This window comes from Molossus molossus, unplaced genomic scaffold, assembly GCF_014108415.1.
Source record: "Molossus molossus isolate mMolMol1 unplaced genomic scaffold, mMolMol1.p scaffold_m16_p_18, whole genome shotgun sequence".
Lineage (NCBI taxonomy): Eukaryota > Metazoa > Chordata > Mammalia > Chiroptera > Molossidae > Molossus > Molossus molossus.
Window position 1 is genome coordinate 27,230,939 of NW_023425353.1, and position 14,890 is coordinate 27,245,828.

The following is a 14,890-nucleotide window of genomic DNA, read 5'->3' on the forward strand; positions in this document are numbered from 1 at the left end:
AAGTTGATTCATTGACAGCCATTAGTGGTACAGGATGAAGCCCTGTGAGGAGGGGACTGGCAAGAGCCAGTCTAGTGGCTCCACATAGTATATGAATTTTGCTGTCTTTCATCTGATAATCAGTCTCAGGCAATGAGGCTACAATACTGATGGCTTGTCAGGGAGCCCAGAGGAGATTGTAATGTCACAACAGAATAAAGCTCTCTGAAGCCCAGGGATGGGAGCACACTGCAGGTGGTATTCTATCATGGGAGTGAGACCTAGGAAACAGTGTAGCTTCCAAGGAAAAGGCCTCTCAATATCACTATCCCAGCATCTATTGTATTTTATTTAGCAACTACTGGGGCCAGGTGCTTATGTCACAAAAACCTTTTGAAGAAAGGCAGGTGCAGAAGGGCAAAATAGCTTGCCCATGGTCACAAAGCTAGTAAGTGGCAGGTTTAGGTTTAACCCAAGGTCTTCCAAACCCAAAGGCCTAATTTTTCAGTCACTCTGCTACCCAATTTTTTTTTTTTATCCTCACCCGAGGACATTTTTTCATTTTTTGTTCAGATAGAGTGGGAGGGAGAGAGAGGAACAGAGAGAGAGAGAGAAACATCGACGTCAAAGGGACACACTGAGTGGCTGCCACCCACACGACCAACCAGGGCCGGGCACAAACTGTAACTGAGGTACGCGCCCTTAGCGGGAACCGAACCCGGATCTCTCTGGACCACAGGCTGACGCTCTAACCACTGAGCCAAACTGGCCAGGGCTGCTACCCAATTTTAAAGTAGACCTAGATGGCTGTGTGTGTGTGTGTGTGTGTTGGGGTGGGGTTAATACCCCGTTCCATCTGAGCATGTCAGAAACCAAGGTAAAAAGGCAACCCTTTCATTTCCAAACACTGTATCCTGGCCTCAGACTTCTCATCCAGTTGGCAGCCAGGTTAAAAGGAAGAAGAGATCTTAATGGGAAAGAACTGTTGGGCCTGAAGTGTCCTGAACTTGGCTGGGCTAGACAGACTATTTTTTTAAATAATTACTCCTTTTAAAAATATGCTTTTATTGATTTTTTTAGAGAGAGAGGAAAGGAGAGGCAGAGAGAGAGAGAAGCATCAATGTGAGAGAGAAACATCGATTGGTTGCCTCCCATATGCAACCAACCAGGAATCAAGCCTGCAAGCTGGGTGTGTGCCCTGACTAAGAATCAAACCAGCGACCTTTTAATGCATGGGACAACAGTCAACCAACAGAGCCACATCGGCCAGGGCCAGACAATCTTGATGGAAGCAATTACTGCTTCTTTGAGGCATGTTTGGACTTTACCTTCTATGCCTGATATACAGGCACCTGTAGCACACCTCAGGTTTAACTCCCTAACCTGAGCATTTTCAGAGCTGCTCACCAGAGTTGATAACAAATAAAATGTGGTTTTAACATCTAGGGTTTAACAACATTTTTCTCTTAAAAGTCTTATATTCTGCTCCATTTTTTATTTTTATTGTAATTATTGTTGCATATTTATTTATTTATTTATTTATTTATATATTTTTATTTTTTTATCCTCACCCGAGGACATTTTTCCATTTTTTGTTCAGATAGAGTGGGAGGGAAGAGAACGAGAGAGAAACATCGACATGAAAGGGACACATCGAGTGGCTGCCACCCACACGACCAACCAGGGCCGGGGACAAACTGCAATCGAGGTACGTGCCCTTAGTGGGAACCGAACCCGGGTCTCTCTGTACCGCAGGCCGACGCTCCAACCGCTGAGCCAAACCGGCCAGGGCGCATGTTCATTTATTTAACAAGCTTTTACTAAGGACCTCTTATATGCTCAGCCCTGTGCTTGATGATGTTGGTAAAATGACAATAGTCTTGAGTAATCCAAAATATTTCCAATTCTATTTTAATTTAAAAATAATTCTCATCTGAGGATATATTCACTGATTTTTAGAGAGAGAGGAAGGGAGGGAAAGAGAGAGAGGGGAAGAAATATCGATATGAGAGAGAAACATCAATTGGTTTCCTTCCCTACACATCCCTACCAGAGATTGAACCTGCAACTTAGGTGTGTGCCCTGACCGGGAATTAAACCTGAAACCTTTTGGCATATGGAATGATATTCCAACCAAATTAACCACCCAGCCAGGGCTTTTTTTTTTTTTTTCAATTCTCACCATAGGATATGTTTTTGTTGATTTTAGAGAAAGGAAGGGAGAGGGAGAAAGAGAAACATTGATGTGCAAGAGAAACATCCATCAGTTACCTCCCATATGCACCAGACTGGGGATGGAAACCATGAGTTTTTAGTGTATGGGACAACACTCCAACCAACCGAGCAACACTGACCAGGGCGTGGCCAGGGCTATTTTAACTTTTTAATAAATAACTTTCATATCAGGCCATATATCCCAATTTCTCTTTGAAAGAAAATGTGTACTGTATTTGTAAGGAATTCATGAAAAGATGATGACACATAGTCATGCCTTCAAGGATCTGTCAGTCTTCTTAGAAGCATCCTCGCAATCTTCAGGATAACAAGACAGCACTGCAACTGCCCCCTTTAGTAGTATGTCTCTTAAGTGTTACTACAGGATTTCAGAGAGGAGATGACCATTGAAACAGGCAATAAGAAGGGGAGATTTCATAGATGGGGTAGAACTTGACTTAGACCTTCAGGATGTGTTGGATTGGATTGATAGAAAAGGAGAAAATGTATTCGTGAAAGGAACTCACCATAAACTATAGAGTCGCCTACACTAGAGAATAAACAATAAGGGGTCAGGCCTGGTAGGAGGTGTGTTTAGGACATGAGGGAGATAGAAGGGGCAATTGCAACCATGCTGAAGAAAGTTCCTGATGTCAGCCTGAAGCATGTGGATGTTATTCTGTAAGCAATGAGAAGAAAACGTGAGCATTAGATTGTTAGGGCTCACATCCCAGTTGCATTAACCACCACTGTATGACCCTGAACAAATTAGCTGACCTAGATGTACTTCAATTTTTTTATCTAAAAGTAAGAATACTGATAATAGTATCCACCTCATAGGACTGTTGTGAAGTTTAAGATAAATACTGGAAACAGCCCAAGTGTCCATCAGTAGATGAATGGATAAAAAAGCTGTGGTACATATACACAATGGAGTACTACGCAGCTTGAAGAAAGAAAGACCTCTTATCATTTGAGACTACATGGAGGGACCTGGAAAGTATCATCCTAAGTGAAACAAGCCAAATAGAGAAAGACAAGTTTCATATGATCTCACTTATTTGTGGAATATAATGAACATAACAGTCTGAGAAAGGGGGTAGTCCCAGAGAAGCGGAAGTGGGATACAGACTGACAATCCCCTAAATAGGGGGGTGGTGGGGAAGAGATAAACCACAGAATTTATATGCATGTATGCATGAACAGTGGACATGGACAACAAACTAGGGAAAGGGCAGGGAGGGAGGGGGAGGGGGAATCAGTGGGGGGAAAAGGAGAAACATCTGTAACAAAAATTAATTAATAAAAAATAAATAAATTTAAAAAAATACTGCATAAAAATGTCTATGTTACGCAGCATATATATAATGTTAGCTATAAATAATTTAGAGCATTAAAGTTAAGGAAGGAGTTTAGAAGGATAATAAGTAGCCACGGAGAAGATATATTGGAGAGAGAAGAGACTAAAGTATAGAGACTTTTCTAGCAGTCTACGCAAGAAGTGATATTGGCCTGATCAGGGTTGGTCAAGAGAAGATGGTAAATCTTAGATGCCAAGAGGAAAACAATGATGGGTCTTAATGGCTGACTAGATGCAGTGGTTCTCTAGCTAGCTTATTGAGCGTGGGTATTTCAGTGCCAGGGCTCAGACCAAGCCTTGTGGATCCCATGAGAGTGCTTGGAAGAAAGAGAAAGAAGTGTTGGTGTTCTTGCTGTGATCTTTGAGAGATTGGGGACTATAGATATAATCAGTGCTCTCTGATGTGGTGGCATTAAGGACATTAGAAAGGCTCCCAACCTCCTATCTGAAATTCTCTTAATACAACAGTTTTACACATTGCTGTTATTAAAAGACTGTGATGCTAGAAAGGGTAACGCTTCTGCTCTCCTGGTAGTAGAGCTGAAAATGGGCTTCAATAGGCAGGAGAGAAGATAGATGGCCAGAACCGGAGCCCCATGGGAAAAGGGGAACAGGAGGAAAAACAGTTTTAATGTGGGAGTAGGGCTGGGGAGGCATGTCACAAGGGGAGAGGAGCACTGAAAGAGGAAGTGGGAGAGTGCTGAAGACACACTCAGCCCAACTCACAGCCTTGCCTCAGAAGCTCCCTCTCTGACATCACCATTGGCACACTTGGCAGCCCTTAGGCTTTATAGAGCATTTCCCCTGTGTTGAATTCAAGCTCCAAATGCTCACTGCCTTGAATACAAATGTTAGTCAAACTCAAGTCACATGCATCTTTGATCCCATTAGGGCATAATCAGAATCACAGCTGGGAGGAGAGGAAGCATGGGAATGGAGCCATGTTGTTGGGTAAAATGTAATGGTGCTGTTTTTATTTTATTTTATTATTTCTTTGTTTTTCAGTCCTCACCCAAGGATATTTTCCCATTGATTTTCAGATAGAGTGGGGAGAGGTGGGGGAGGGTGGGGGCGGCTTGGGGGGGGGGAGAGAGAGAGAGAGAGAGAGAGAGAGAGAGAGAGAGAGAGATATTAATGACTGGTTGCCTCCTGCATGACCCCAACCAAGGCTAGGGATCAAAACTGCAACTGAGATACATGCCCTTGCCCTTGACCGGGAATCAAACCCTTGACTCTTTGGTCTACAGGCCAATGCTCTAACCACCGAGCAAGACTGGCCAGGGTAAATGATGTTGTTCAAGAGGGAAAACAGCTTGGCCTTGAGTACTTTTACAAACATTAGCATCATACTCCTCCCCTCTGTGTAAGAAGGGTTCTGGAAAGCAAACAACTGCCCCCTCCTTCAAGTCCCTCCCTGTGGGAGTTCTAGCCAGCCCAAATAGCGACTCTGACCCCTGAGTCAGCTCCAGAGCTGATCCCACCCTGGAGTTAACTCCACATGAGAAGTGAGCCAAGTCTAGGCTAGTCACCTGGTCTAAGTGACTTCCCCACTCCCCACCACCCCAGCACCACCACCATCACTTCTCCAGTCCCTGGAGTTGCTGAAAGCACATCCTGCTCTTTGGAGTTTGGTGTTGATCCTTTCCTTTTCTTCAGGAAACTGGGCCTGTGACTATGAGGGGAAGCTGGACATCAGGCAGTTCACATAGAAGAAATCAGATGCTGATAGGAGCCTCAAAGCTTCTTATAAGTCTAAAAGGCTGGGGGAGGGGAGCCTGAAATGAAAAAGGGGTTGACACACTGTGTATCAGAATGGTGCTAAGCCCCAGGGTGCCTCCACCTCTGTGCCAGCAACAGCCCAGAGGCTGAAAATTATTTTGAGCATTTCTGGAACAGCAAAAGCCTCTGGGCCAGATCCCACTAGATCGCACAGATCTCACTGCAGCCATACTACAGAACCACAGGTTTCTCTTTGGAATCTGCTTAGAGTTTTCTTTTTTTCTCTTTTACATTTTTGTCTTCCAGAGTGGAACACTTAAGGATCCGGACTCGAGCAAGACCCCACCTCAGCGGCCAGCCCCCCAAGGTTGTTTACAGTATATTCTCGACTGTAATGGCATTGCAGTAGGGCCAAAGCAAGTCCAAGCTTCTTAAAGTGATTGGTAGTTAATTTTTCAAAGCAGAAAATTTAAACCAAAAACAAATAAGGAAAGAAAGGAAAATGGGGAGGGGAGCAACTAACCCTCCCATTGGTGCCGTTTCTGTGTTCTTTCAATGCTGACTGGACTGTTTTTCCTATGCAGTGTCAGCTCTTCTGTCTGGTTGTTTACCTGTTTCTGTTTGTGCTTGTAATGCTCTTATGTTTCTCTGTATAACTTGTGATTCCAGGGCTGTTTGTCAACAGTGTTCAAAAGAATTGTGCCTCTCCCAAGTCCAGTGTGACTATCTTCTGGGTGGTTTGATAGTATTTTTTAAAATATTACATAATGTGGGGTGAAATAGGACTAGGGGTGGACAGGGGAGAAACAAAAACCACAAAAATAAAACCCAACTTCTCTCCCCCACCTCCAGGCTCAGATTAAACCACCCCCCCACCCCCACCCCCTCACATACACACCCTGCTTACCTCCATGAATGTGCTTGGGATCTTCAATGAACTGTGCTTTTGTTTTCTTTCTGCATGACTAGGGTAACTAGATAGAAGTTTAAGAAATTTCCAAGGTCTAATTTCCATAGCTCCTCCATTGAATCTGAAGCCATCAACCTTTTTCTCCATTTGCTAAAATTTGGTGCAGTTTGAGTATATGTGAATATGCTGGCTGTGCCTGTAGAGTTCTTGTGTTTTTAGTGATGACATGAAATATAAACAACAAGCTATTTCCAGGAATGTGTTCTGTGTTTTACATCCCAGTGTACCCTTTGTTTTTATTTTTAACTAATTAGCTATGAGATTAGACAAAAAAAAAAAAAAAAAAATGAGGCCGCTGATGTGCAATATCAAAGTGAACTTGTGAGTATTTTCTGTGTTGATCACAGTCCCTCAAGTTATTTCTTCTTTGTTGCTGTTTCTGAATTGGCCATGTGTGTGCTTATGTAGAACTGAGGCTTCTTCATATTCCCAAAGCTTGACCTATGTAGAGATGATTCTTTAGCAACTTTGAACATAGAGTGCAGGGAGCTACTGAAAATCTGGGAAGGATTTGGCCATTCTGCTCATGGCTTCCCTTGAGGCCTCATAACACGAGACCAAATTTAAAATGTCTCATTTCACTTGGGTCAGTACACTGCCTACAGAACTCTAAAGTGCACTCCTGCTTTAATTTTCAGCTGTTATGAGAACCCTCCAGAGTCAAAAGATTAAAGACCTTTTGGGGAAGAGCTGTCTCAGATATTACCTTGCGTGTATTTGAGGCAAAGGCTACATAGTTTGGCTCTTGAAGAACCCTCACCAGTTTGTTCTCTTTCCTCCAACACACAGCTCCTGGGAAGAGATTGGGGAGTTAATTAAAGCAGGCCTTGGGTTCAGTGCCTCATCTTGCCATCTCCTGGCCAGGCTGGGAATGGGCACCAAGTGGCCTCCTCCAGCACCATGGTTCATGGAAGTTCATGCCAGCAGTTTGCCTGTCAGAAGAAATGCTTCTGGCTCTACTTTTACATTCCCTCTCACTTCTATACTGATATGTCACCGTTCTGAATTACCAGGTCTGAGGAATAGCTAGTGTTGGCAGTATGTATCATGATTTGTGTGTCAAGGGACACTACCCTGCTTTCTCCTTTGATTGCTGGCAAATTCTGAGGCTACAGGGAAATACACTAGTGTGAATGTTCTTGTCTGTGATCGCTTCTTTAGATGATGTTGGTAATTAATCTATTGTAAATATATACATATATGCATTTACACACTTTTAGGCAGGTTGCCTAAGAATCAGGTCCATAAATACCTCCCAATCTGATCAAATGATAGCAAGGAATAAAGCAACATTTCCCAGAATGGAGGAATACATTTATTTATTTATTTTTATTTTTGTCCAAGTGGTGAGCTGATGGTGGTGTTGCTTCTCTGCATGTTCTCAGTGTGAATATCCAGGTGCTTTTCATGTGACATTTGTGAACCACAAATACAAAGTTGCCGTTTGAATTCAGTCAGGCTCTAGGGTGGTGTCAGCCAAGGTCTCTCAGGTGGAAGAGAAACTGCCAAACACAAGTAGACAGCTTAACCTGACTGTCATGTGACCTCAGGCAGCATGCTAAGGGACAACTCTGTGGCCTGGGGGACATCTGCATCACAGTATAGGATCGCCATTCAGGTGTTTTGTACCCATTTATTTTCTGATGTTGTCCCCTTTTTTTTGTACCAATCCAGCGGGAGAACCTCAGCCAATGCTGGAAGTGTGATTGAAGTACCTCTCTTTTGTGACTCTTGTACAGCTTAATGTGCAATAAAGGAAAAGTTATATCTGTCTTCAGTGTTAAGTTGTAAAGTTTCTGGCTATTCAAGCATCTCTGTACAGGTGGGAAAGATTTCAGGTTTCTGGTATGATGCTGAGTTATCAACATGCAGTATTTCATAAGAAGATGCTAATACAAATGATACCAAACTTTGGAAAAGGCAAAAACTGGTTAATATGAAATAATCTGCTAATCTGTCATCTTCTCTAGTTATCTAATTTGAATTGAGAACTTCTCAAACATGCAAAATTCTATTTATTCATTTATTTATATATCTATTTATATGTAACTAGCCCTAGTATTAATTGTTAATTGATGATAAAGTGGATCCCATGCCATATAGTGGGGAAATGGGCTGACAGTCATGGGTGCACAGTGGCATAGACAATAGCATTCTGCCTCTCCAGAGGATACAGGTATTCTGGTGTTTCTAGAAGACTAAGTTACAAAACAACTTTTACCTACTGTTTCAATTTCTATAAGACACTCCTTCCAGTAGGCCCATGGATATAGACTCTGAGACTGCAACTGAAAAATTGGATCTTCCAGGCCAATTATGCATCATTTCCACTAGTCCACATGTGCTGATGGGGGCATCTTTTGACTCCTGAGTATAGTAACTGCCCTCAGCAAAATCGGAGCCATTGGTACCACACTGACTACCTATCAATTCCTAGAGGAAAGATGGCTTTTTTTCTCTTTCCAGGTTCCAGATGGTTTTCTGTCTCATGCTGGGAGAAGGGTATCCTGGTCCTCTTGGGGACATGGGGGTCTTCTTTGCTAGGGGGTGCCCACAACTTCCTCAGGGGAAAATGGGGCTTGGATTTCTGCAAAATTTTACCATATTCACATGAAAGGGAGTAGAACCCCTAAGGATGGTACTAAGAGGCACAAGAGTTCCTGGAAACAAAAGATTTATCATACTCATGGGCATGAGCTAATGCTAAAATGAAGCCCTGGTAGGGTGGGGTGGGGTGTGAGAATCAGATACATGTAAGCTCAAAGTAGGACAAAGGCCAGCTCCATAAAAACAATATAAATCAGTGATTGTTGATGATCGTAAAGCATGGAATACTTTTGAAAAACTTTCTCATCTATTACCATCTTTGAAACACCACTATTTTGAAAGAAAACTAAAAGTAGGTCTTACTTTTGAACAGTTTTATGGTTGGAAACAGAGGCCCAGAGAAGTTTGCTGAGTTGCTCAAGGAGTCACTGATAGACTATGTCTTGGGTTTTCTGATTCCCAAACCAGTGCTCTTTCCACTGCCATGTACTGTGTCTGCTGTGTGGAACTTGAGACTTCCTAATAAACCAGGGGGCAGGTTGGCCTGTACCTGAGGAACCTCTGGGGAAGTGGGGTGAAGTCCCTTTGGTCTGGGGGATCTTCCGTAGAGAGCTCACCTTTGATTGGAGCCACTCATCCCATGGTTTCTTCCCTGTCCTCCCAACTTCTGCTGTAAATGAGGTGCTGTGTCTCTGAGGAGAAGCAAGTAGTGGCAATGTATGAAGGTAACCAGGGACTTGCTCTGGAGCCCTTCAGAGCCTCAGATGGCTTCTTGTTGTAATAGAGCTTATTCTTTTGGTAATTAACCACACCCTTTGAGGCATAGATTCTAACAAGAAAACCCTTTGATATGGTTAAATTATGAAGTTTTTCTTGTACTGAACCTAGGGGGCCCTGGGCAACCCCAAGGAATGCAACCCCCAGGCAAGGTGCTGCCTCCACGCCGGCTCCCCCGTGGACCATCAGTGCCACCTTCCTCCTCTTCCTCCTCCTCCTCTTCTTCCTCCTTCTCGGCTCCTCAGCTGCTGGGCGGCCCCACCACCCACGGAGATGCACCCTCCAGCAGCAGCTCCCTGGCAGAGGCCCAGCCACCCCCGGCTGCTCCACCACAGAAGCCCCAGCCTCACCCACAGCTCAAGTAAGAGACAACTCAGCAGCTCCTTCCTCTCCCCTCTTCCTGCCCTTCCTCACAGGCTCCAGAGGTGCTAGAAAGCACCTTTAATCAGGCCTCTTCCTCCTCCTCCACAGATATTTTTGTGGGGTTTTTTGGGGGGTTTTGGTTTGGGGTGTTGTTTTTTGGTTTTTATATTTTGTTTTTGTTGTTGGGGGCTTGTTTAGGGTTGATTGGGGAGGATAGGAAAGAGGGAAGTGAAAGTCTAAGGTCTAGCTAGAGGCTCAAACCTCCCCTTTCTTCCTGGGGAGTGGCAATAAAGCAGAGTTACTATCTCTTCTATTCTTGTACTAGCTTAGGGTGTTGGTTTTTTTTTTTTTTAATCTTGTCTCCTCTTTTTTCCATTTCTTTTCTCTCTCTCTCTCTCTCTCTCTCTCTCTCTCTCTATCTATCTAACTTTTTAAAAATCCCCTTTGCTGCCTCTGACTCAGTTTAGGGTATGTAATCAGCAAGGCTGCCCAGAAGGAAAAGAGGGAAGTAGTTAAATCCATTTCAACTTTTTATTCTCAGCTTTGTCAGAAGGAGGTCAGTTTCTGGTGTGGTCGTTGGAGAAGAGCCCAGATAGAGACCCTGAGCAACTCCATCCTCTGGGGTTCCCTCATTCCCAGAAGTAACTCCAGAAACCCCCATTGCACTGTCCTGCTTCAGTGGCAAAACAGGACCCCTAGGAAACAGTACAGCTGTATTGGAGAGGAACAGCACCTGGATGTGGGTAGTGGTCAGTTTCACTTTCTCCCCCAGAATCAGAGATGCTTCTCTTCAATTTTCCCAAACAGTTCTCTGTATCAGTGTTAGCAGAGCCAGCTGCAGCCTTGGGGGAATGGTAAAAATCCATCAGTGATTCTCAGAGTAAAATGATGAGAATATCCAGGGAGGGAGAATAGGGGGCTATAGAATTTTTGAGCTCAAATGAGGCACTTTTAGAGATTGTCTAGTCATTGCATAGATGAGAAAACATGGCTCAGAGAGATTTGATTATTTTTCTTTTTTGAAGCCACTCTCCTGATTAGTGGCATAGCCAGGATTAGGAATCATATGGTACAGATGACCACTTTCTCACATGCCCCATAACCTCCCCTCAACTCAGTTTTTTTCTGTATGTTGACTTTTTAATCTCTTCTATCTTCTTATTAACCAACTTTGGCCCCAGTTTGAGGACAGATCCTTGGATTGTCACTGCTACTTGGATTGACTACAACCAGCCTCTGATAAGGGGGGCTTATACCCAGTGCCCTCAGCCTGTTAATGCAGAGGAGTCCCTGATCCCAGAGACCAGCATGTTGGGGCTCATCCTCAGCCCTAATGAAAGGCAGGGCATCTGTTCACAGTCACTGCAGGAAGAGAGAAACTGCTCACACTTCTGTAGAACAAAGTTTCTGGGGCTGCACCCTAAATTTAGGGGAGGTCTAGGAATTTTAAGACACCAGGAGAAGAATTCTGGAGCCAGAAATCAGCAGGAAAGAGACACAATAGAATCAAGGAGAGAAGACAGGCTCCTGGAGACACCAGACCTTGTATCCTCTTCTATAGTACTGAGTTTAACCTCCCTCAACCTTCTTGCCTTCACAGTTTTTCTTTCTGAATCGCTAATCTCTCAAGGGATAAATCAGTCCCTAAAATGTGTGTGATTTGTTTGTTTGTTTGTTTTTCATTAGAAAACTGCCTATTAACCTTGTATAGGCCTGATAAGTAGAATTGTCCCTTGGTATCCATGGGGAATTGATTCCAGGACTCCCTTCGGAAACCAAAATCCGAAGATACTCAAGTTCCTTATATAAATTTATGTAGTATTTGCAAATAACCCATATTTGCATATAGGCTATATACATCTTCATTCACATGGCTCCAGTGTAGCGCTCGGCTTATGACAAATTCAAGTTTGCTTTTTAGGATTTTCTGAGATTTCTTTTGTCAAATGTGTTTGATACACAGTTGGTTAAATCTGTGGATGTGGAAGGCCAACTGTGTCTCTTGCCTCTGGACCCCAGAGCCCCACAAACCTCATATTAGGGTTCCTCTGAGAAAGGCTGCAAAGAGTGATTACGTCCATTTTAAGAACAGGTAAATTGAGCACTAGAGTTTGTGCCAAGCCAAAAGGTTCTTTTGGAATCAAAGAAAAAAGCACAATATAAAAAGCTCTAAAAAGGCCTAGAGATTATTTTACCAAACAGCTACATACGCAAATAAGAAACTAAATACCAGAGAGGCAGTGGCTTGCCTAAGATCAAGAGTAAGTGAGCGGCAGAATCTAGACTTTGACTCAGGCCTTCAGATGCTGGCTCTACTCCTTAACAATTCATGGAGAAGAGGGTGCAAGAGTCCATGGGCCCCTAGTTGCTATATTTCATCAGAGGGGAAGGGTGTGAGTCCTAAATTAGTACTTACCAAGTTGGGGCCTCTGAAATTGAGTCTGCTGGCCCTTTAGTATTAAATGAAAGAAACATCCTTTGAGTCACCCCTTCTTCCCCTTTCCCTTCTTCTTTTTCCTCTCTTTTTTTCCTCTCTTCCTTTTTCTCCTCTTTCCTCTCCCTCACTGCCCCCATCCTTTCCTGTTTTAGCAGCACTGAAGGTGAATAAAATAGCACAGGAGCCTCCCAGGGTCCTGGTAGCTTTCTATCACCATGGTCTCCCTTGGGTGGGAGTGGGGGTTCCAGTTGTGTATCCTCATGTCATCGTCCTTTCCTACCTTGCTGGGAACACCAGCCTCTCACATTATCTCTGGTTTTTATCTTCAAGCAAGTCGCAGTCCCTGACAAATGCCTTCAGCTTCTCTGAGTCCTCCTTCTTCCGGTCTTCAGCCAATGAGGATGAAGCCAAAGCAGAGACCATCAGGAGCTTGAGGAAGTCCTTTGCCAGCCTCTTTTCAGATTAGCTCTCCAGACACACGTGGGCACCCGGCCCAACCGGGAAAGGCATCTGAGACATTTGCCAACAAGAGTCAGCCATGTTTGGTGGTGATGTCCCATGACCTTGACTTGTGTGGCCCCTTCCTCTGCTCCATTGTGCTAAGTGATATGCAGCTCAGAAAGGACCATGTGAAGGTCTCAGGGCAGGTGCCTAACCAGCAAGGGGCACCTGACATCAGAGAGGATAGAGCTGCTTTCCTGTAGTTATGAGAGCATCCTCTGAGGTCATCGTGTGCTGTGAGTTTAGTGGCCTTATTGTGACAGCGCCATCATGTCTTATTCTTCCTTGTGAAACTAGGACTCCCTTCATTGAGGACTCCTGGTAGCTTAACTTAGCTCAGATGCAGTGCTAAGCATGCCTCCTACTTTAGTCAGTGCTGCCTATTTGGGGAGTATATACTTATCCCAAAATACTCTTGGTATTAGGAACTTAACCACACCTGGATCACTTGTCAGTCACCTGTTTAGCTGTTGAAAATACACCTGCCCAGCACATGAAATTCTTCGACTGCTGTCGTGGTGAAGCACCTTTAGTCTACTGATACTGGAGAGAACAAAGATCTGCAGTTTTCCTCTTTTCCCTCCTCTGGAGTGAAGTTCGTATGTGTGCGCTGCAGTCATCTTGAGCTCCAAAGCTGCACTGTAGAGAATGCATGACACTGTAACAGCAGTATACCAAGTTTTGTGTTCATCTCAAAATAAATGTTAAGACCTTTGGTGTAATAAAAGCGGCAGCATTAACCAGCATTTGATTCAGCCATCAGGTCTCCCCTAAGCTACCCTTTTGACTGAGAGTATATGTAAGGCATGTGTGTGTTTGCGAGTGCAGGGAAGGAAAAAGTCTAGGAGGGTGAGGCTATTTGTGCCATTATGTGTGAATGTGTTTATTTGTGAGTGTGATTGTATGTGTGGGTGTATGACTATTTCCAAGTGTATGAGAATATGGCTGTACTTTAAATGCCACTTATGCTGGGCCTCCTAACACCTCCCCAGTGAATCTGTTTCCTCCAGGACAGCTGTACTTCCTTCAGTAACTCAGCATGTCTACCAATTTTACTGAATATGGAGACTTTCTAATAAGCATAGCACCCTTACTCCCACAGCGATTAAGTTAGACCTACTTGTCTGGTGCATCAAGCTCCTCAGCTAAAGCCCACATGGTGGTGCCAATGAGGCTGGACTGACCTGCCCCGGTGAATGGAATCCTATAAGCCCCAGGCATCCCAAAGAGGCCTGTGATGGAAGGTGGGCTCTAGGGGATTTCATTCCAGCTTCTTCATGTTTCTGGTATTCAAGAGTATGTTCTCCCAAACCACAAATGTTGTGAGGATAAAAAGAAATCAGTATATTAACATTTTATTGAAATAATTTCCTACACATGATACCCATTCTACTAACTCAACAAAATGCTCATTCAAATGCCACTATCTTGCTAGCATCTCCTCATAGTAGATGCTGAAAGGCCAGAGAATGAATTTCTCCAGTGCCAAGGTTTCCTTGCTAACTCAGCCCATGCTTTCAGGGTTCAAGGATCTAGATCTGTACCTTCTTCTTACAATTATAAACAGGAAGTAGAACCTCCCATCAAATGACACCTCTGGGAATGGCAGCTCTCCTCCAACCATAATACACATAACTAGGGAACAAAGTACTCAAACCAAACAAAAGGGTAGGGGGTAAGGAATACCTATGCTCAAGGGAATTGATCTTTATGGTTTCTTCTATTTCCAAACAAGAGTCTCCACTTGTAGTCACTTCTATCCTGCTGATTCCAAATATGTTTTAATAGAATTCATTCATTAAAAAGTATTTACTGAGCATTTAATATAAGTATAAACATTGCGATGAATTCAAGGAAATATTTACTAACATTTCCATGGTGCCTACTAAGTTCCAGTCAGAATTCTATGCATTTAATATATATCAAATTATTTATTCCTTAAAACAAACCTGTATTATAGGTACTATTATTACTTTACAAAGGAGAAAATGGAGACACATCAGGATTCAATAACTTGCTCAAG

At 43.5% G+C, this 14,890-nt stretch overlaps 1 protein-coding gene across 1 annotated transcript in view; it reads left to right on the top strand.

Annotated features, from left to right (window-relative positions):
- Window positions 1–13,613, top strand: part of SYN2 (synapsin II) — a 203,209-nt gene extending 189,596 nt beyond the window's left edge. The window contains exons 11-13 of the mRNA XM_036266897.1: window positions 5,579–5,639; window positions 9,678–9,927; window positions 12,697–13,613. Coding sequence (XP_036122790.1) covers window positions 5,579–5,639; window positions 9,678–9,927; window positions 12,697–12,832 — 447 coding nt within the window. The 3' untranslated portion in view covers window positions 12,833–13,613. The remainder of the gene's footprint in view (window positions 1–5,578; window positions 5,640–9,677; window positions 9,928–12,696) is intronic.
- The last annotated feature ends 1,277 nt before the right edge of the window (window positions 13,614–14,890 follow it).